This window comes from Mustela lutreola, chromosome 11 (genome assembly GCF_030435805.1).
Source record: "Mustela lutreola isolate mMusLut2 chromosome 11, mMusLut2.pri, whole genome shotgun sequence".
In the NCBI taxonomy this organism is placed as follows: domain Eukaryota; kingdom Metazoa; phylum Chordata; class Mammalia; order Carnivora; family Mustelidae; genus Mustela; species Mustela lutreola.
The window spans coordinates 61784591-61806378 of NC_081300.1; the positions used below are offsets into that span (position 1 = coordinate 61784591).

General features: G+C 37.8%; 2 protein-coding genes across 4 annotated transcripts in view; one reads left to right on the forward strand and one right to left on the reverse strand.

Annotated features, from left to right (window-relative positions):
- The window catches only part of FAM210A (family with sequence similarity 210 member A), a 42261-nt gene extending 27205 nt beyond the window's left edge, over positions 1 to 15056 (reverse strand). Inside the window, exons 1-2 of one of the 3 annotated variants that reach the window (XM_059138902.1) lie at positions 14872 to 15056; positions 12495 to 12665 (exon numbers count right to left, since the gene is read on the reverse strand). The gene's annotated coding sequence lies outside the window, so the exon portion shown is untranslated. Of the gene's footprint in view, positions 1 to 12494; positions 12666 to 14799 lie in introns of all 3 variants that reach the window. The other 2 variants (XM_059138901.1, XM_059138900.1) reach the window with 2 other exon arrangements.
- A 65-nt stretch (positions 15057 to 15121) lies between these two features.
- The window catches only part of RNMT (RNA guanine-7 methyltransferase), a 34473-nt gene continuing 27806 nt past the window's right edge, over positions 15122 to 21788 (forward strand). Inside the window, exons 1-3 of the mRNA XM_059138899.1 lie at positions 15122 to 15205; positions 17713 to 18174; positions 19536 to 19671. Of these exons, the coding sequence (XP_058994882.1) occupies positions 17755 to 18174; positions 19536 to 19671 (556 nt within the window). The 5' untranslated portion in view covers positions 15122 to 15205; positions 17713 to 17754. The remainder of the gene's footprint in view (positions 15206 to 17712; positions 18175 to 19535; positions 19672 to 21788) is intronic.

Genomic DNA, 21788 nt, shown 5'->3' on the forward strand with positions numbered 1-21788 from the left:
TAGAAATCCTGAACAGAACCATAACCAGCAAGGAAATTGAAGCAGTAATCAAAAACCTCCCAACAAAGGGTTCTAGGGACAGATGGCTTCCCAGGGGAATTCTACCAAACATTTAAAGAAAAACTATTACATAGTCTTCTGAAGCTGTTTCAAAAAACAGAAATGGAAACAAAACTTCCAAACTCATTTTATGAGGTCAGCATTACCTTGATTTGAAACCAGACAAAGACCCCATCAGAAAGGAGAATCACAGACCAATATCCTGAGGAACATGGCTGGCAAATTTCTCACGAAGATACTAGCCAACAGGATCCAACAGTATATTAAAAGGATTATTCAGCAAGACCAAGTGAGATTTCTTCCTACATTGCAAGGGTGGTTCAACATTCACAAATAAATCAATGTGATACATTATAATAAAAGAAAGGGCAAGAACCATATGATCCTCTCAATTGATGCAGAAAAAGCATCTGACAAAATACAGCCTCCTTTCTTGATTAAAACTCTCCGCAGCGTACGGAAAGAGGGAACACACCTCAATATCATCAAAACCATCTAGAAAAAGTCCACGCCAAATATCATTCTCAATGGGGAAAAACTGAGAGCTTTTTCCCTAAGGTCAGGAACATGACAGGGATGCCCACTCTCACCACTGTTGTTCAACATAGTACTAGAAGTCCTAGCCTCAGCAAGGAAATAAAAGGTATTCAAATTGGCAAAGAAGTCAAACTCTCACTGTTCACAGATAACATGATACTTTATGTGGAAAACCCTGAATATTCTACTCCAAACTTGCTAGAACTCATATACCAATTCAGCAACATGGCAGGATACAAAATCAATGCACATACAATGTAACAATGTGACTAAAGAAAGAGAAATTAAGGAATTGATCCTATTTACAATTACACTGAAAACCACAAGATACCTAGGAATAAACCTAACCAAAATGGTAAAGGATCTGTAGTCTAAAAACTATAGAACATCTATGAAAAGAAAGTGAAGATGCCACAAAGAGATGGAAAAATATTCCATGCTCATGGATTGGAAGAACAAATACTGTTAAAACGTCTATGTGACTCAGGGCAACCTACACATTCAATGAAATTCCTATCAAAATACCACTGACATTTTTCACAGACCTGGGAACAATCCTAAAATTTTAATGGAACCAAAGAAGACCCCAATTAGCCAGAGGAATGCTGAAAAAGAAAAAGCTGGGGCATTACAATTCCTGACTTCAGGTTATGTTACAAAGCTGTGATCATCAAGACAGCACAGTACTGGTACAAAAACAGACACAGAGATCAATGGAACAGAACAGAGAAGCGAGAAATGGACCCTCAAGTCTATGATCAACTAATTTTTGACAAAGCAGGGAGGAGTATCCAATGGAAAAAAGACAGTCTCCTCAACAAATGGTTTTGGGAAAACTGGACAGCCATATGCAAATGTATGAAACTGGACCATTCCTTACACCATACACAAAGATAAACTCAAAATGGGTGAAAGGCCTAAATGTAAGACAGGAATCCATCAAAACCCTAGAGAACACAGGTAGCAAACTGTTCGATGTTGGCTGCAGTATCTTCTTGCAAGACAGAGCTCTAAAGCCAAGGGAAACAAAAGCAAAAATGAACTACTGTTATGGTTATCAAGATAAAACGCTTGGCACAGATAAGGAAACAGTCAACAAAACCAAAAACAACCTGTAGAATGGGAGATGTTTGGAAATGACAGATCAGATAGAGGGCTGGTATCCAAGACATATGAAGAACTTATCAAACTCAACACCCAAAAAAGCAAATAATACAGTCAATAAATGAGTAGAAGATACGAACAGATGCTTCTCCAAAGAAGACATATAAATGACCAACAGACACATGAAAAAATGCTCCACATCACTTGCCATCAGGGAAATACAAATCAAAACCACAATGAGATACCACTTCATACCAGCCAGAAAGACTAAAATTAACAAGACAGGAAGCAACAAATGTTGGTGAAGATGTTGAGAAAGGGAAACCCTCTTACACTGTTGGTGGGAATGCAAGCTGGTACAGCCACTCTGGAAAACAGAATGGAGGTTCCTCAAGAAGCTAAAAATAGAGCTACCCTATCACCAAGCAATTGGGCTCCTACGTATTTACCCCAAAGATACAAATGTAGTAACCCGAAGGGGCACCTGCACACCATTATTCATAACAGCAAAATCCACAATAGCTAAGCTGTGTGTGGATAGAGCTGAGATGATCTTCAACAGATGAATGAATAAAGTAGATGAGGCTCATATATACACTGAATATTACTAAGCCATCAGAAAGGATGGATACCCATCATTTACATTGACAGGGATGACACTGGAGGGGATTATGCAATGAAATAAGTGAAGCACAGAAATACAATTATCATATGCTCTCACTCATATGTGGAACATAAGGAATAGTGCAGAGGGCCAAAGGGGAAAGGAGGGAAAACTGAATGGGAAGAAAGCAGAGGGAGACAAACCATGAGAGCAATGGATTCTGGGAAACAAACTGGGGGCTGTGGAAGGGAGGTGGAAGGGATCGGGCAAGTGGATGATGGGTGTTAAGGAGGGCACAATATGATGAGAACTGGGTGTTATACGCAATTGATGAATCACTGAACCCTACATCTGAAACTAATAATGTACTATATGTTGGTTAATAGAATTTAAAGTTTAAAAAGCTCAAAGATTGATAGAGGAGGATCAAAAAGGTAAAATAAGATCTTTGTCATTATTAAATGATCTAGAATCAACTGTTTGAAGTAATACTAGTAACAACACATTAAGTGATTAATAGCATAAAATAAGTGAAATAAGAAACAGCACTGCTACAAGGAATTGAGAATACTCTAAAGTAATGCTCCATGGTAAGGTACTTCCAACACAAATGAAGCATTTTAGAACCATTTGAAGGTGATTTAGATCAAAGTGTACTACAAAATTTAGGGAAACCATTAAACATTATTTTAAAAGTGCAATGGAGGGACGCCTAAGTAGTTCAGTCAGTTGCGTGCCCGACTCTTGGTTTCGGATCAGGTCATTACCTCAGGGTCCTTAAGACTTTCTCTCCCTCTGCCCCCTTCCCACCATACTTGTGCACACTCTATCTCTCCAAATAAACTGTTTTTTGGGGTTTTTTTGCAATTGATACCCCAAAAGAGGAGATAAAATAGACTCATACAAAATTCTCAGTTAAAGCCACAGAAGGCAGAAAAAAGGACAAAGAAATAAAGCACAAATGGCAGTGAATAAACATTTGCAAACATGGTACATTATTAAGTCAATAAAAAGACAAGTTGTCAGAGAATTAAAAAAAAAAAAAAGCCAACTACATTTTGTCTAAGAAATGCCCCCTTAAATATAAAGACTCAGATTATGTTACAAGTCAAGGGATGGAGAAAACACACCACATTAATACTGATTTAAAAAAAAAAAAAAAAAGATGGGAGTAGCTAAATTAATTTCAGACAAAGCAGACTTTTGAAATCTCTTGTTTATCAATGAAAAAGAGAGGCATTTCATAAAAAATAATAATGCAATGATAACATAAGGAAAACATAACAATCCTAAACATGTATATATCTAGCAAAAGGAGTCTGAAGTACAGGGCATAAAATGACAGAACTTAAAGTAGAAACAGACACTTCCATTAATATAATTGGAAACCTAAACACCCCTCTGTCAGTACTTGATAGATCCAGCAGCCAAAAAATCACTAAGGATATAGTTGAACTAAACTATTAATTAACTCGATCTAATTGATATTTATAGAATACTCCATTCAACAGCAGCAGAATATACATTCTACTTAAGCTTATTACATGAAGTGTTCACAAAATAGACCACATTTTGGGCCATAAAATACACCTTAATGTATTTAAAAGAATAAAAATCATGTAAAGTATGTTCTCAGACCATAATGGAATTAAACTAGAAATCACTAACATAAAGACAGCTGGAAAACCCCTGGAAATTAAACAACATACTTCTAAATAATCCATAGGTCAAAAAGTCTAAAAATTTTTAAGTTTTAAAACATGTTGAATTAAAAATGGAAATACAACTTATTGAAATTTGTGGGACAGAGTAAAGCAGGTTTACAGAAAAATTTATAGCACCGAATGAACACACTAGAAAAGACAAATATAAACTCAGTAAGATAAACTTTCACTTAAGGAAACTAGAAAGAGAAGCAAAATATAAACCTAAAGCAAGCAGGTCTCACCATCATTATCAACATCATAGCAACAATCAATGAAAATGAAAAGAAATACAATAGAAAATATAATAAAACCAAAATATGGTTCTCTGGAAAATACCTCCCTAAGTTTCCCAAGGGAGAAAACACAAATTACTAATATCAGAAATGAAACATAGAAGTCTTGACTACTGACCCACAGACATTTAAAAAGTGATAAGGAATACTGTAAACAACTTTATGCCCAACAATATGGTAACTTAGGTAATGGAGCCAGTCCTTAAAAAATATAAACAAACCAAAAATCATATAAGAAGAAAAAGATGACCTGAATAGTCCTGTATCTTTTAAAGAAATTGAATAAGGATTAAGCTCTCAAAAAAATCACCAGCCTCAGGTGTTTTTACTAGTGAATTCTATCAAATATTTATGGCAGAAATAATGTCAATTCTCCACACTCTCTTCCATAAAAATATTCAACAAAATATTAGCAAATCCAATCCATCAATGTTTAAAAACAATTATACACCAAACCAAGTGGAATTAGTCCAGATACTCAAGAATGATTGAACAGTTGAAAATCAATCAATGTAACATAGCATATCAACAAGCTTAAGAAAAATCATATGATCATAGGGACTGATCTAGCAAAACCATTTAACAAAATCGAGCACCTGTTCATGACTTTTTAAACTCTAAGCAAACTAAGAGTACAGGGGAACTTTCTCTATCTGATGAGGAACATCTACAACAAATCCATGGCTAATGTGATACTTAAGAGGAGAGAGACCAGGGACTTTCCTCCTTAGACCAGGAACAAGGCAAGGATGTCCTTTCTCGCCACTCTTACATTCAATGTGTACTGCAATTCCTAGCTCGTGCAGTAAGACCCCCCCAACCCCTCACAAAAAGAATCACAGATACACTCTTATTATAGAGCAGTGACTTATTATAAAGGTACAATAACCAAGACAGTGCAGTATTGGAGAAAGCAAAGAAAACAGACCAACAAGACAGTCCAGAAAGAGATGCACATATATATAGTCAACTGACCTTTGACAAAGGTGAAAAAGCAATTCAATGGAGAAAGGATAGTTTTTCCCAACAAATGATCCTGCAACCAGATGTCCACATGCAAAAAAAAAGTGAACACAGACACAGACCTTAACCCTTTCACAAAATTTAAGTCAAAACGCATCACAGGCCTAAATGTAAAATGCAAAACTATACCATTTCTAGAAGAAAACATAGAATAAAGTTTAAGTGACTCTGGGTTTGGCAATGACTTGCTAGATACACCACCAAAAGCAAGATCCATTAAAAAATAAATAAAAAAGGTAAGTTGGACTTAATTAAAATTAAAAACCTCTAATCAGAGACAGTGTTAAGAGAATAAAAAGACAAGCCACAAATGGGGAGAAAATATTTGCAAAGCATGTATCAAAGATTTCATCTAAAATTCAAAAAGAATTCTTTAAACTCAACAATTACAAAATGGGCTAAAGATATGAACAGACATTTCACTAAAGAAGATACACAGATAGCAAATAAACATCTGAAAAGATGTTCAATCACCTCAAACCTGTGAAAATAGCTATTATTAAAGAAAGAAAAAGAAACAAGTGTTGGTGAGAATGTGGAGGAAAGTGCTGTGCATTGTTGGTGGGGATGTAAACTGGTGTAGCCACAATGGGAAACAGTTATGTCCTCATAAAACAGAACTACCGTATGATCCAGCAATTCTACTTCTGGGTATCTATCCGGGGTGGGGGGGGGCACTAACTCAAAAAGGTATATGCACCTCCATATTCACTGCAGCATTATTTACAATAGCCAAGACACAGAAATAACCACCAATGGACGATGGATTAAAAAAAAAATGGTACACAAACACAACGGATTATTCAGCCATAAAAAGAGTAAAACTTTGCCATCTGCAACAGCATGGATGGACCTTAATGGCATTATGCTAAATGAAATGTCCGAGACAGAAAGATAAATACTACGTGATCTCACTTATATGTGGAATCTTAAAAAAAAAAAAAAGAAGAAAAGAAAAGAAAACTGAACTCACAGGTAGAGAGAACAGATTGATGGTTGCCAGAGGCTGGGGAGAAAGACATATGTGGTGATGGATGTTGAATCATTATGTTGTATGCTTGAAACTAATAATATTACATGTCAATTGAATCTCAATTAAAAAAAAAAAAAAGATGCTCAACATCATTTGTCACTAGGGAGTTGCAAATTAAAACAATAATGAGATACCACTACACACCTGTTAGAATAACTAGTATCCAAAACAGTAACAAACACAAAATGCTGGTGGGGATGTGGAACAGGAACTCTCATTCATTCTTAGCAGGAATGCAAAATGGTAACAGGCAACATGAAAGACAGTTTGGCAGTTCCAAAGAAAGCTAAACATAGGCTTAACGTATGCTCTAGCAATAATGCTCCTAGGGACTTACCCAAGTAAGTTGAAAAGTCTACACAAAAACCTGCATAAAAACATTTATAGCAGCTTTATCTGTAATTGCCCCAAACTGGAAACAATCAAGAAATCTTTGAACAGATGGAATAAGCACACTGAGGAACCACTATACAAAGGAATACTATTTAGTGATAAAAAGAAATTATCTCTGAAACCATGAAAAAACATGGAGGGAAACATGTTGCTAAGTGAAAGAAGGCAGCCTGAAAGGGCTATATACTGCACGATTCCAGCTATATGACATTCTGCAAATGACGAAAACTATATAGAGAGTAAAAAGAGCACTGGTTTCTAGAGGCTGCAGGGTCCAGGAAGGAAGAGATGATTAAGTGGAGCATGGAGCATTTTTAGGGCAGCAAAGCATTCTATATGATCCTATAGGTGGGTAAATGTCACTATACATTATATTATACATTATACATCTTTCAAAATCCACTGAACTGTGTAATACAAAAAGAGAACCCTAATGTAAACTATGTACACTAGTTAATAATGTATCAATACCAGTACTTCAACTCTAACAAAGGAAAAAAGCAGGGGAAACTGGAGGTAGAGGTGCATAATATGGGAATTCTCTGTACTATCTCTGTTCCATGTTTCTATAAACCTCAACTTCTCTAAAAAATAAAATCCATTAACTTTTTTTTTTTTTTAAGTACACTCTGGTCTTGCCAAAACAACTGATATTTAGTATAGTTTTAACTTAAATCACGGGTAAAAGGAAGGGATGAATTGTAGAACTCATTAGGTTGGACCATAATAAAAGGAATAAGTGAAGAAAATAATTGCCTCTAATTCTATAGAATTCTAATTCTAACTCCTCTATAAGGGAGTTATAAAAACTCCCTTAGTTACCATCAAATGGGGGAAATTCAAATTTTCCTCTTCTAACAGATTAATATTCTAATTTATGCATTTCAATCTGCCTTAATCACACCCTAACTGATGTTTAGAAAAAGTAAATGCATGCAAGTTTTTAGTCTTTCTGGGCTGTTATTTTCCTACTTCTTAACAAACTTGATAACCTTCAATTTAATTTCTATTATATAATCCACCTCCTTCAACCTTTTTCAACTTATTCTGCTTTTGAGCTTTCTAATATAAGAACTGAGCAACATATACGAGCTGTGGCAATGATGGAGCCATTGTTAAATTCTTAATCTTCAGGAAAGGTTAAGTTATGCCCCCTAGTGAATTCCCAAGGAATCTCATTAATAATTCACTGATTTCCAGGGCAGTCTTAAATGTCAAATGTATCATCTGTAGAGAAAATCAATGATCTTTCCAAAATTACTACATATATATATTCATTTACACAAAATGTTTATGTCTTTTTGTGCTTCCAGAGGATCTAAATTTCCTAAGGCAAGCCATAGTGATCTCAAATGGTAACATTGGTCCAGAATCAACACGGTCCCACCTCCAATCCCTTCTTTTCTGGCTCTGGCAGGTGTTATTACATCGTAGTAGGAAAAATGCAGGCTTTGCAGTCAGAAAGATCTGAGTTCCAGCCCTTTCTGGCATTATTTTATGTAGATTTCTCTTCATCCTTAAAGTGGGGTTAATTAAACTTTTATAATATAGTATTTATGATGATGAAATGAGAAAAAAATATGTTAAGTATCTACCATTTAGTATACTATAACAATAATTGGTTCTAGTTTTCCTTCTTTACCTTCTCATCTGCTGACCTGGCCAAACCAAGTTCATATTCTTCCTTCATCTAAATTTTTATCAAAATTTAGATGCAAAATCCCAGCTTCCTAGCAATGGATTCCACCCTGAAGTCATCTAATACTTCTCCACAATTGAAATCCTGAAACTACTCTCTGCAGCCTCTTCTACTTACAGCCTTCACTGTTACTCTCTGGACTCTAGTTCCAGGGCTGTACTACACCCTACCTTCCTTTTTCTTTCAAATCTAACAGCTCCTCTGGTTTCATTCCGAAGTCTTTAACCAGCCTCGATTCTCCATGCATTACTTGGATTACTACTTTGTCCATCTGTAAATACCGGCCCACAAAATCTAATCTTGAGCTAGTCCAACTGTTTTTCCTACAACTTCATCTAGCAGCTGAGCACTAACAAAAATCACACAATTGACGGGACGCCTGGGTGGCTCAGTTGGTTAAGCGGCTGCCTTCGGCTCAGGTCATGATCCCAGCGTCCTGGGATCAAGTCCCACATCGGGATCCTTGCTCTGTGGGGAGCCTGCTTCTCCCTCTGACTCTGCCTGTCACTCTGTCTGCCTGTGCTTGCTGTCTCTCTCTCTGACAAATAAATAAATAAAATCTTTAAAAAAAAAATCACACAATTGAGTAAATTAGCACCCAGGATACACTGGGGTACCTCATCTTATTTCAGAAAGGCTGTGAATGTTATGTGACAACCCACAGTGGTTCCTAATCCAATCAGCTTCCTCTCCCTAACCTTCCAATGACCATTCCACACCTTCCCTAACCACTTTAAACCTCTTATTCTTTATTTTCAGCCCATGATAAAATAAAAAAGATACATAAAATCGCATCTCTCCTATTTAAAACTCTCCAATTTCTCTTAGAGTAAAAGCTTAACTCCGTAATTACAATCATCTACAATACTTCAAACATCCTCCCTTTTCTTCTCTGAATGCATCATCTACTCTTTCTTTTTCTCACTCTGCTCCAGCAACACTGGCTCACCTTTGCAGCTCTTCCAACGTGTTAAAAAGGCCACTCTAAGAATACTGCACTAGCTGTTCCCTCTGCTTGGAAGAGTCTTTCTCCAGATGTCTGCATGGCTAATTCTTTCACTTCCTATGAGTCTTCTTTTAAATGGCATCCATTCCATGAGGTACCCCTTGACTACACTATTTAAAATCACAAAACTACTTTCAATCCTTCCTTCCCAACATCCTAATCTTCCTTATGTTGCTCTATTTGTTTTTGTTTTTGTTTTTTTCACAGCAGTTCTCTTCTAACATCCTATATAATTTACTTACTTATTTGTGTTTACTACTTAGTGGTCCCACAAGACAGATAAACCTATCCCCCTCTTCCCTTTAAAAATGAGCCAAAGTAAAAAAAAAAAAAAAAGAGCCAAAGTTATTAGGGGTGAATTTTCTCAACTTCAGCCTTCCCACTTCTAAAGTTACCCGCACCACACCTATTTCAGAATCCCTAAACTCCTTCCTCAGAAAAGAAGCTCAATCCTCCACCTGTGTTCTAGATCTAACCTCTTCCTGTCTTTTTCAAGACTCTGCTCAACTACATTTTCCTTGTATTTCACTACTGTCATTCTCCTTACTGTACTTCAACAGCCCTCTCTGGCTTCTACCTTCAGCATGTAAGATATGACATTAAGAAAATTGGTCTTCTGTAATACCTGCCCAATTTCCTATTATCCTCACTGTATTTAAGAATTCGTAGTTCAGTGGCATCAGTTTCTGCTGTAATTTCTGACCCAGAGAAGAGCAATCACAAAGACCTTAATGGATGCTCATTTATGAGGCTCCCCTCATAAACTGACTTCTCACTGTCATGGTGAAAGGTATCTCCTCTACATTCTCCCACAGTGGGTGAGCTGGTCTTACATGCTAAATCCACTCCACCAGTCCAATCTCCCTAGGCCTCTGGATCCCTTCCTCTATAGTATACCAAGGCAGGTCTGGTACTTTACTTTAACTTTGGGAAGCATGGGTCACCTTTTGGTCCAAGCTTCAGCCAACTAACCAAACTGTCAGAAGCCTTTCCCGATCCCTCAAGCTGTAATAGTGAATCTGGAAACTTTGCTTAGTGGTTCCTACATCAGTAAATTTGACCTGGTCCAACTTTATGTTCCTTCTACCATTATTCCACCTTTAATATCCAACACCACAAAATTTCCCCAGATTTCTACAGATTTAAAAAAAAAAATCATGTGGTTTTTAGAGTGCAGCACTCCTCTTCATGGGACACATTTTGTAGCTTTCCTTTGAGGACCTGCTAGGACGTGAGTCTAGCAGCAAAGAAGTATAGTAGGGGTAGTTCTTAGGGAGAATGGGCTATGTCTTGAAAGGCAAGTAACTTTGGAAAGGCCATTACAGGTACTTCACACAAAGCAGGATTAAATTCTCAAAGAGGAGTAGAAGGGCTGCTTTTGCTGGCAAAGACAAGGGATTAAAACTTAGGGGTTCAGTACCCCATTCTGAATTTGAGGACTGCATTCCTTCTCAATCAATGTCCTCTTTCTAACAGCAGATACTCTGTTAGATGGGGAATTCATTTTGCACTGTAATTCAACCATTTTGCAGGATGGGGTTCTGGGTTTGTTTTTTAGCAATCTCAGCTCTGCATCTACAGAAGATGAGTTTCTTTAGGCCAGACATAAAAACTGTTCGGTTATTTACGCAGAGCTTAAGCTGGGAATCAGAAGACCTGAGCTCATCCTTTTCTTTCCGCTTTCTCCAACACAGTTAGCAGCTAGCAGTTAGCAACCAGTCAGTCCCATTATACTTGGTAATTTGACAAAAATGTTTTAAGTCATCAACTATGTGATCATCCCATCAAGAAAGGTATCTTTTATAAATACTTGTATACAGATGATAATGTTCTGCCTTTTGCATATCATGGGCTATCAGTGCCCTTTTCACCACTGGAAATAGTCATTAATTAGTGCCTTTAAATCCAATTAGGGAACCAATTCCAAGAATACTATAGCCAATTCAGAAAACTCATCTTTAAGAATCTGTTCCTCTAGAATTACTTTTCAGCACCAAATTCTGAATCAGACAAGTTTCTCCAGAGATATAAAACCAATAGGAAATAATATATACATAAATCACTATCTATCTGTTTTTAGGTTTATCTATATTTAGGTAAATGGATATTTATTTCTATGTATTAGGAATCTATTATTAGATTACTTATCTAAATAGGCACAGGTTTTAAGGAATTGGCTCACAAAACCATGCGGGCCAAGCAACTCTGAAATGTATAGGGCAGACTTGTAGGTTAAAAACTGGCAGAAATCAATGCGATAGGCTTGAGGAAGTATTTTTTCTTCTTGAGACACTTCAGTTTAAAAGTCAGGCCTTCTGGCACCGGGGTGGCTCAGTGGGTTAAAGCCTCTGCCTTCGCTCACGTCATGGTGCCAGGGTCCTGGGATCGAGCCCCGCATCGGAAGCCTGCTTCCTCCTCTCTCTCTGTCTGCCTCCCTGCCTACTTGTGATCTCTGTCTGTCAAATAAATGAATAAAATCTTAAAAAAAAAAAAGTCAAGCCTTCAATTGATTGGATGAGACCCACCCACATTATTGAGGGTAATCTCCTTTACTTAAAGCAGATGTTAACCACATCTTGTAATACCATCACAACACCTAGATTAGTGTTTGATTAAATAGCTACAGTAGTATAGCCTAGTCAAGTTGACATATAAAACTAAGCAACACACATAATAAAGTTAGATTTCTCAACTAAACCTCACTTTCAGCCATACCAAAAACTTTTTGAACAAGAATATCTTATGGGCTCCAAAAAGGCAGTAAAATTCCAGTAGGACCACTTTGGTGAGTGGACTGGAAGAACATCCTTCTTCCAAGACTGGAGAAACAAACCTTCCACAAACCACCTCTCTTCTACCTCCAACAAAACCATTAGGCTTAGGAAGCTCTAAGATTGTATCTACTTTTATGTTTCAAAAATGTGACCTTCAACTGCACAACAGAAATCATACTTTAAAATTACACTTCTGAGTGCTAGCACTTTGGAAACTAAGGACTTAAAAAGAGGAATGGTATCTACTGAATCTGTTGCTTACCTTTACTTTAGAAAACTTGCAAAGTTACTACTCCATTTTCTCACACTGACAAAAGTATAATCCAAACCAGGAGCATCCAAAGCATGCTGGGTGAATAATGAGCCAAATAATCAAAACAGTGCATAAAGAAATCTTATAAATGGACTGGACTGAGATAAATCCTTTTATTTCCTTAAAAAAAAAAAAAAAAAGAATTTTTAAAGCTTTTCTTGGCAGTTCATTCATTCAGTAAGCACCCAAGTATGCAAGACACTATTCAAGGCACTCATTGAACAAAATGGTGATTCTTTGCCTTGTTGGAACTCATACTATAGCAAGACAACATCTTAATCGAGTTATTTTCTCTCTGAACATAATACCAAGCATTAGGAAGTATCAGTTAATTTTCTGAAAATGTATTATGTTACAGAGCCAACTTTCAGTTCTGAGGCTGGCCTTCCAGCGGGCACTATTTCTTTATTAGCATAGATTCTGTTCTCTGGAGCCAGCCTGCCTGGGTCCAAATTCTAGTTCACTACTTCTCAGCTGCTACTTGACTTTGGCCAAGTTACTTAACCCTCATCTATAAAATCATCATGATCATTACCATGACCATGATGATGATCATCATCATAGCAACTACCCCACTGGATTACATAAGAATTAAATGAGTTCAAATATGTAAAGCACAGTCTGGCACACAGAAGGTACCAAAATATTAGCTATTATTTTAATTCAATATTCAGAAAACTAGATATTCGTCAAGTAATAATGGGGGAAAATAACATCAACAGTAATCTAAAAACAATTTTATCTGGCCCATTCACTCCTTCCATTACTACTACATTCAAGAGTTCTTCTATCTCAACTCAAACTGCATGACTTTCAGTTAAGTTTGATAAAAATCCCAAGATGTGATCTCTCTATATCCCATGCATGACATTAATTCATGATGGAGTTTATATAAACACACAGTTAAGAGGCTTTAAATCTAATCAAAAATTTTCTTAAGAAGTCAAAAATTAGATTCATTTCTTTCCCCAAAATTACAACAGCAATTATCTCAATACTTCAGCATCAGAACCACCAAATACGTGCTATGTCATCGCTTAGTTCTAGTGGATGGATATGGATACATACAATTTCTAGGACATATACCTTTGCAGTGGTCCATATACATGAACTGAAATTAATTCTCAACACAGCTCATTGCATATAATAAAAAGTACAGGCACAGTCATCTGAAATTGATGGCTCATCCTCATTGTTAAAAATAGGCCTCATTCTTGGTCCAAAGTTTATAAAGGGTCAACAACCTCAGAAAGGTTAATGCCCACAACTTGGAAATGACTAGATGGTAAACCACAGACTGCAAACGTCGCCATTCCTAACGCGAAGTTTCATTAATATAACTATCCCCTGACAAGTAGGTAGGCCAGTAAAACACGTTTGCCAAACGGCTTTAAATGGGATCAGTTCTGGTAAAGAATTCAAGGTGAACTGTAATCTTAATCATGCCCCCTTTTTAAAATTGTAAATCTAATCACGCTGTTTTTACGCCATTAACGTGGAGAGGCGTTGAGGCACAACGTTAAAATTTACACGCATCAATGACCTTAGTTTACAGATAACAGTTTTGACCCTACTTATCTCGGGATGAAAGACCTGAACTATGGAGCTTCCGAGTTTCAGTACAGCAAGTGCCTTGGACTCTCTAGCAGAAATCTCAGGGGATGGACAACGCGCATTTTCTCCCCCAACCATCCTGTACGAGAAAGTCCAGCCAACACAGAATAACAATACCGTAGGGTTTCTCAAGAACAGGGATGGGCTGCCCCTCTCTCCAGAATCTGACAGAAGCGAATGTCCTTCTTGAAGGGAGGTATGGCAGAGATTTCCCAAATATGGCAGTAAAGACCCGCCAGTCCCTAAGTAGTAAGATATTGCTCATTTTTAAAACAACTGCAAGGGCGGGGGCTCCCAGGTCACCCCCCTCAGCCATCTTCTGACGTAGGTAATAGCAGAGAGTGAAAAGTTACAAAGCAGAAAGCTGAAAAACAGTCCCCCAAACAGGATTTGCCGAGCCACCGGCCTGCCAGAGAAGGGCGGGGGTGACCTCTTTCGGCCGCCAGGGGTGGTGGGCGGGCCAGTGTGGAGAACCCCCGCCCCGCGGACGGAATTACCAGCGTAGCCTAAGGAGCGCAGGGCGCGGGGCACGTGTCAGGTTCGTGCCCTAGTTCTTCTCCCCAACGTGCACCGGGGTTGAAGGTGCCCTCTGGTCCCCCCCACCCTGCGCAGTTCCTTAGAGGTCTTGGGCCCTGGCTACCTCTTAGGAGATTGAGGCCACCGCCGTTTCTCGCCGCACAGGCCGAAAGACAGCTCTTCTAATGGCACTCACCAGAGTGACCTGATCGAGCGTGGGTCAGGGTGCCGGAACTCCAGGGGCTCAGGCGAACGTTCGCTCCCCGCCCCTACCGCCGGCACCCTCCTGGGCCCTCCAGCCGCGCCCACTAACAACGTGCTTGCTACTGTCCGTGCGGCTCCGCGCGTCCCTCAGCAGGCCCCCGCGCGCGGCACGACGGGACTCGTAGTTCCGGCGCGAAGGTCGAGAGACCCTCCACTCGCAGCCGAGAGCGGCGTCACGTGACCGTCCACTCCCCGGAAGTGGCGTAACAACACACGCGTGGCGCCGACCGCCGCTTCCGCAAACAGAATTGTAGATGGCTGTGTGGGTAAGTGTGGTGTCTGGAACTCTGGCCATTCTTCTTTGTCTTTAGTCCCTTCGTCGCCCTCGCGATGGAAGGGGCGCTCCCAACTCCTGACATGGGCTCGCTTCGCGCTAGTCCTGTTCCTTCAGTACCGTTTGCTGGAGCTTTTTTTGTGCACTCAACCCAAAGCTAAGTGGGCAGTACTTGTGGGAGTCGGCGGGCTCTGCCGCTCATTCAGACCGACCGAGCCTTACACCCGAGAGCGGGTGCAGCACTAAGAGCTGTCTCGGGCCGCACCTCGGCGGTGCTGAGAAGGCAGGCTGGGGGAGAGATTGTTGGATCCCAAGTAGCGTCTGTGTTGTCTTGAGCTGCGGATCGGAAATGTGAGCTGGAGGTTTAGTAAGAGCTAGGCCGCGCCAGTGACGGAAGAGGGTGATTTTGGCTGAAGATTTCCCTTCTCGCCTCTGTTGCGTCCTCTTAGGTCTCCCGAGTGGACCCCCGTCTAGCTAACGGGTCAGAGTGTAAGGGTTATCCTGCTTGAGGTTAAGCCTCGGGGTCCTGAGGGCTCGGTCGTTCTCTGAGAAACTGAAATGATGGAGACGTGACCTGCCTCAGAGGTGTGACTGTAAAGTCAGGTCGAAATGCCTGTTTGGGTATTTAATGCATTTCCATCTCGTTGTCAGTTTAATCATTACCCTGAGCTCCTTCCTTGAGGATTCTGAGGGGCAGCTCAATTTAGTTGAGAGTTTATTCATTATTGCACTTTGATTCCGTTGTTAACCTTCTTACCCATTTCTGCGGTCCTTTAAAATTCTGTGTGGTTTATTCTGACCTAGACATTTGATAATTTGGTGGCCAGTATTACTACATAATCATTTTAAGTGGTTATACTGAAAATTATGTTTCTGGGTGTGTGTGTGTGTGTGGAATCTTCCTAGTTTGGCACGTCTTGGTATTTTGTTACCACCTTGGGTAGTGAAAACTAATATCCCTTGAAACCCTTCCTGGTTTATAAAGACTTGTTTTTACCCATTCTCTTAAGCAACTTCATTTCTTGTTCTATTCCTTCACTCAAAAGATTTTTCGCCCACCTTTTTTTAACTTTCCGGTTTTGAATTTGTTGAATCTTACCAGTTTTTGGACTTTTAATCTCCCTTCTCCATTTGGTTGGAATAATACAGCCTAATGTTTTATTTCATTTTATTTTTTAAAAAAGATTTATTTATTTACTTGACAGAGAGATCTCAGGTAGGTGGAGAGGCAGGCAGAGAGAGAGAGAGGGAGGAAGCAGGCTCCCGGTTGTGCACAGAGCCCGATGCTGGGCTAGATTCCAGGACCCTGGGACCCTGACTTGAGCCCCCCGGGCGCCCCACAGCCTAACATTTTTAAAATGGTATATAGATTGTAAGATTCTTGAAGACTAACCACATAGTGCCTTATTGAGATCCTCTGTAGTTGAAGTATAGTAGAATTGTCAAATGACCGAATAAGTTCCTGTTCCATAGTTTACTTATTTCTCTCTCCCTTCCATTTTACTCATAAGCCTATGAACATTTGAAGGAGACTTAATAGTCATTAAGTTGCAGACTGGGTTTTGAAACTTCTTGTCCAAAGCTATTTCTGCTGTCTTCACTTTCTAATTCTGGCACCCATTATGAAATAAGGATTTCAGAAGTTAACTGCAGGTTCCCAGACTTTTCCTGTTCTTGGTGCCTTAGTCTCTGAATTTTTATTTTTTTAGTATCACTAGGTCAAAAGAAATACCCACCAGTTCTGCTTATTAAGTAGTTTAATCCAAAGAATTTAGTATTTATGTCTTAATAACTACTTAAGAAATAATACACACGTTGAAAGGAAAAAATGTTGGTGTTTAATTTTTTGTTAACCATCAGTGCTTACTAACGGGATGTGTACACCTATTGGGTACTGCACAGTTTCTCAAGCTTTGAAATAAGATTTGACCTTGCCAACTTCATTTCCCGTTTCACATTGATTTCCTGTGGTGCCACCAAAATCTCAGCTTCACAAGTTCTGATAGCATTGAAAGGAATGTAGTGTGGTCTATTCAGTTGACACTGTGCTCTATTTGAAGCTGTATTTGTGGTATCTTCCATATGTCAGATACCAGGGTTTCCCTTAAAATTTTAAAGTGTCCTGCTGTGCCTGTACAAGTTTGTTATAGTGTCCAGCTCACAATTTGGGAACCAAGGCTATAAATTGAGGATCAGAATAGAAATGGAACTAGTGCTTGTGTAATGCCCTCCCCCCAACTTATCAGTCAGTTTCAATGCCAGTAATGACTTTTATGGGTAAGATTGTGTGTATGTTTAGGCATTATAATTAGTACTTCCATATATTCAGAGATTCATCTGTAACATATATCAGTTAATGTTTTCAGTATTCTCACTGTAATGAGATTTTTTAAAAAACCCTAGTTGGTTACTGAAATGAAATGGCTGGCTTCTGGTTAAAATTGATTTAAAGTTTCAGTACTCGTGTTTACCAGTAATACCACATTTTTGCCATTCCAGAGTTAGTTCATGAAGTTTTACTGTCTGTTTAAGTAAGCAAAAATGGAAAATTCTGCGAAAGCAGAGGAGTGTGGAAAGATCTCTCTTGAAGAGGCAAAAGCATCAGTCGATTTGGAAACAGAATCTTCATTCAGTATTAATGAAAACACAACCACTCCTGAGACTGGCCTTTCTGAAAAGGCTTCTATCTGTGGACAAGTAGACTCACCAAAAAAGAGAAAAATGGAATTTGAAGATGATCTTATAAAGGAAAGTTCTAGTTGTGGGGAAGATACTCCAACCAAGAAAAGGAAACTTGATGCTGAAATTGTCCCAGAGGAAAAAGGTTCTGGTGATGATGAAGGCATTTCAAGGAAAAGAAGAATGGAAACAGATGATTTTCCAAAAGATGAACCTTCTACTGGAGATAGCACACAGAAAAAGAGAAAAATAGAACTTGAGGATGTTCCTGAAAAGCAAAAAGTATGTTGAATGTATTTTTTAATTCATAATGGGATGTGTCATTGAAAAGTGGAACTGTTGTGAATATTTTTTATTTAATCTTAAACCTTAAGAATGTTCTATTACTAATAGATAATGTCTTAAGATAGAGTAGGCTTTTAACTCCTGTAATTCAGTTGCTTTTATTTAGGTGAAACTTAATGCTAATTGAGATAATTTTTGTTATTTAAGAACTTATTTCACTAGAAACCTGAAAGCTAGTTTTTATAATTTGCTTTTTCTCAGTATTTTAAAAAAGACAAGTGTTAAGTTCCAAATGATACACTTTTTTTACTTTTTTATTATGTGTTCATCACTTTCCTGTGTCAGAAATAGAGATTGTGATTTAAAAGATAAATTTCAACATTACACCCCCTTCAATGTGATTCCTTTAACTATATTGTTTCCAGCTTCTCACTGGGGTAGTTACCTAAGCCTGATATTTTGGATGGGTAGTGTAGAACAAGGGACAGCAAGTTATTTTCATCTGGGAATATTATATTACACAGGAATCTGAGGCAGAAGATGAGTTTGGATGGAAGGAGTACTTTAGTGAATGAGTAAAAGTTCTGGCATCAGTCCTGGAGAGTAAAGTGTTAGGCCAGGCTTTTGCCATTGGTACGGTGTGAATCCTTGTAACAGAGAAGAGCTTGTATTATACACAGTTTTCAAACTTTACCAGCAGCAAGACCCTTTATTCCAAGTAAAAATATTAACCCTGATACATCAGACAGGTAAAAGATGAAGCACTTTGGTTGAACAGAGAAGTGTGGGAATTTGAAGCCCTTTATAAACTGTGGCATTTTTACAGAATGCTTGATGTCTTAGGTAGGTAGCCCAAATGGAAACTGTTGGAATACATTAAAAGAAAAAAAAAAAAAAAAAACAAAATATTGACCCTGAACATAGCTTAATGAGTTCTAATTCCTTTGTGTGTGTTATCTCATTTAATGCTTACATCAATTTTACATAATAATATAAAAAATATAACTTGTTCCTATTTTATTCTCTTGTAGGAACCCAATCCACTGACTGACATTTATTGAATTGAATAAATCAGAACTCTGGAAGAGTACTGGTTTTATTTAGACATTGAGACCAAAATGATACAGATGAAAGATCAAGATGAAAATCTTAAACCAAGAGATGTTTTTAAAAATAGGGAACAGGAGAGAACAAATCTTATGTGTGATTATAATTAGTGGGATTTTTGTCATCCATCCCATTGCTTATTCAAGTTTACCAATTTCATTTGTATTTTATCCTTATATAGGTCAGATGCTCTTTTAGCTTATTTTTGCCATGTTCTGATTCTTAATTTTGTTTCATTCTTTTATTTTCAGAAGTTAGAAGAGGGACACAGTTCAGCTGTGGCTGCCCACTATAATGAACTACAGGAAGTTGGTTTGGAGAAGCGTAGCCAAAGTCGTATTTTTTACCTAAGAAACTTTAATAATTGGATGAAAAGCGTCCTCATTGGTATGATTGATTGATTTTTGATTTATAGCTTGGAGTTTTTTATTTCTGCTTATGTTTCATTTTTTTTCCCAAATGATTACTCATATGCTAAATTGTTAAGTCTTTCCTTCCTGTTTATTAATTACCAAGTCTTGACTTCATAAAACTGGAGCAACAATTAAAACTAGACCTTCAAGATAATTCTTTTCATATTTACTTTTGGACTACATAAGATATATGAGTTTAATTGATATTAAAGTTCATAAGTTAATTGGGCTTTCAAAAGGCAGTATGCTCCTTTTATACGTAAGATTATCTAGTGCTATTAAGTAATTATTCTATTTTACTCTTAATAGTTTTAGAACAGTGATATAATGTTGGATTAAGTATTCAGCTTCTAGTAAGTCAAGATAATGGGCAGGGTTATGATTTTTCATCTCTAGACCTTTAATGAGTCAAAAGGTCATGTGGAAATTTTTCATTGTACTTGTTTTTCTTGTGAAGTGTCTAGGGAAAAATAAAGTTTACTTTGAGACTTGATGAAGACGTTCAACTTTTTGGAGCCTGCATTTTATTTATGGAAACTCATCTTTAGAATTAAAATGGAAATCTTTGGTAAAAATCTGATTCAGAATATATTTATTGCTTTGTATATCTAGTCAGATTCCTTATGTGAGTTTAGAGATTTTTTTTTTTTAGATTTTATTTATTTGTCAGAGAGAGAGAAAGAGCACAAGCTGGGTGAGTGGCAGTCAGAGAGAGAAGCAGGCTCCCCACTGAGCATGGAGCCCAATGTAGGGCCTTGAGCTGAAGGCAAGTGCTTAACAATTGAGTCACCCAGGCGTCCCAAGTTTAGAAGATTTTTAAAAGCCAGTGGGTTTTGAAGTTTTTTAAGTAAGGTTTTTGGGTTGTTTGGTTTTTTTTTTAAAAAGCCAGCCTCAGATAAAGTGAAAATTCTTTCATGGTTACACTGGAAAGAATAAGGTGCTAATTATGGGCACTTCCTACTACTTTTGATGATAATTTACTAATTCTTATTTTACTTATTTATTTAAAGATTTTAAAAATAATCTTTACACCCAACATAAGGCTTGAAATTAAAACCCCAAAATGAAGAGTCACATGATCTACAGACTAAGCCAGCCAGGCGCCCCAATAATTTACCTTTTTTTTTTTTTAGACTTACTTATTTTATTTTAGAGCGAGAGTGAGAAAAAGAACACAAACAGGAGGAGTAGAGGAAGAGGGGGAGAGAGAGAATCTCAAGCAGACTCCCCGCTGAGTTCAGAGCCTGACACCAGGGCTCGATCCCACAACCCTGAGACCATGGCTTGAGCCCAAATCAAGTTAGATGCTTAATTGACTGAACCATCCAGGCTCCCCAATAATTAAAGATACATTATTCATTCTGAATAGTATTAGGAATGGGAACTAGGGACATTATTTTGAACACATACTAATATTTTCTGTCTCACTTTGTTTTTAATATTCGTGTTTTATTACAGAAATATGATTTATTTGTCTCTACTAGTTTTCAGCTAGGGTAATTGAATGTTGGCTCGTCAACCCCTCCCCTTTTATTTTTAAGGTTAGTACTGTGGCATTTTTAATCTATACTTCTAAGGTAATCTATGGACTCTAGTCCTAATTTCTTTTCATTTTTTTCTTTTCCTCTTTTCCTCATCATCCTCAGTAATATAGATAGCTTCTAGGGTCTTTTTTTCTGATGTGTCATTTATTTATATGTTTATTCATTGAATAAATATTTTAAGTTCAGCCATATTTTTCACATCATTAGTTGTATTATTTTTATAATCAGGGAAACAGGTCATTTTTTAAAAGTCTTAAGTCAAACTTAGCAAAAATTTTTCTCTCCATGTATTTATACTATTCTTTCCTCCTTCAGCTGTTCAAGCAACTCCCTTCATGGGTGTATTGCTATCTGCACCTGTCTTTCTGGTCCTGGTGTAATCAGTGTGGTCTATGCTACTTCTTTCTCTGGCTTTTAACCTTTCTCTTCTCAATGCCCATTCTTGGTCATTCATTTTTTTCTTTCTTGTTTGTACAGCTTAGTAACTCTTGAATGTGATAAAGGTATCTCTGAGTAATGTTTCATAATGATTTTCTCTCTTACTAGT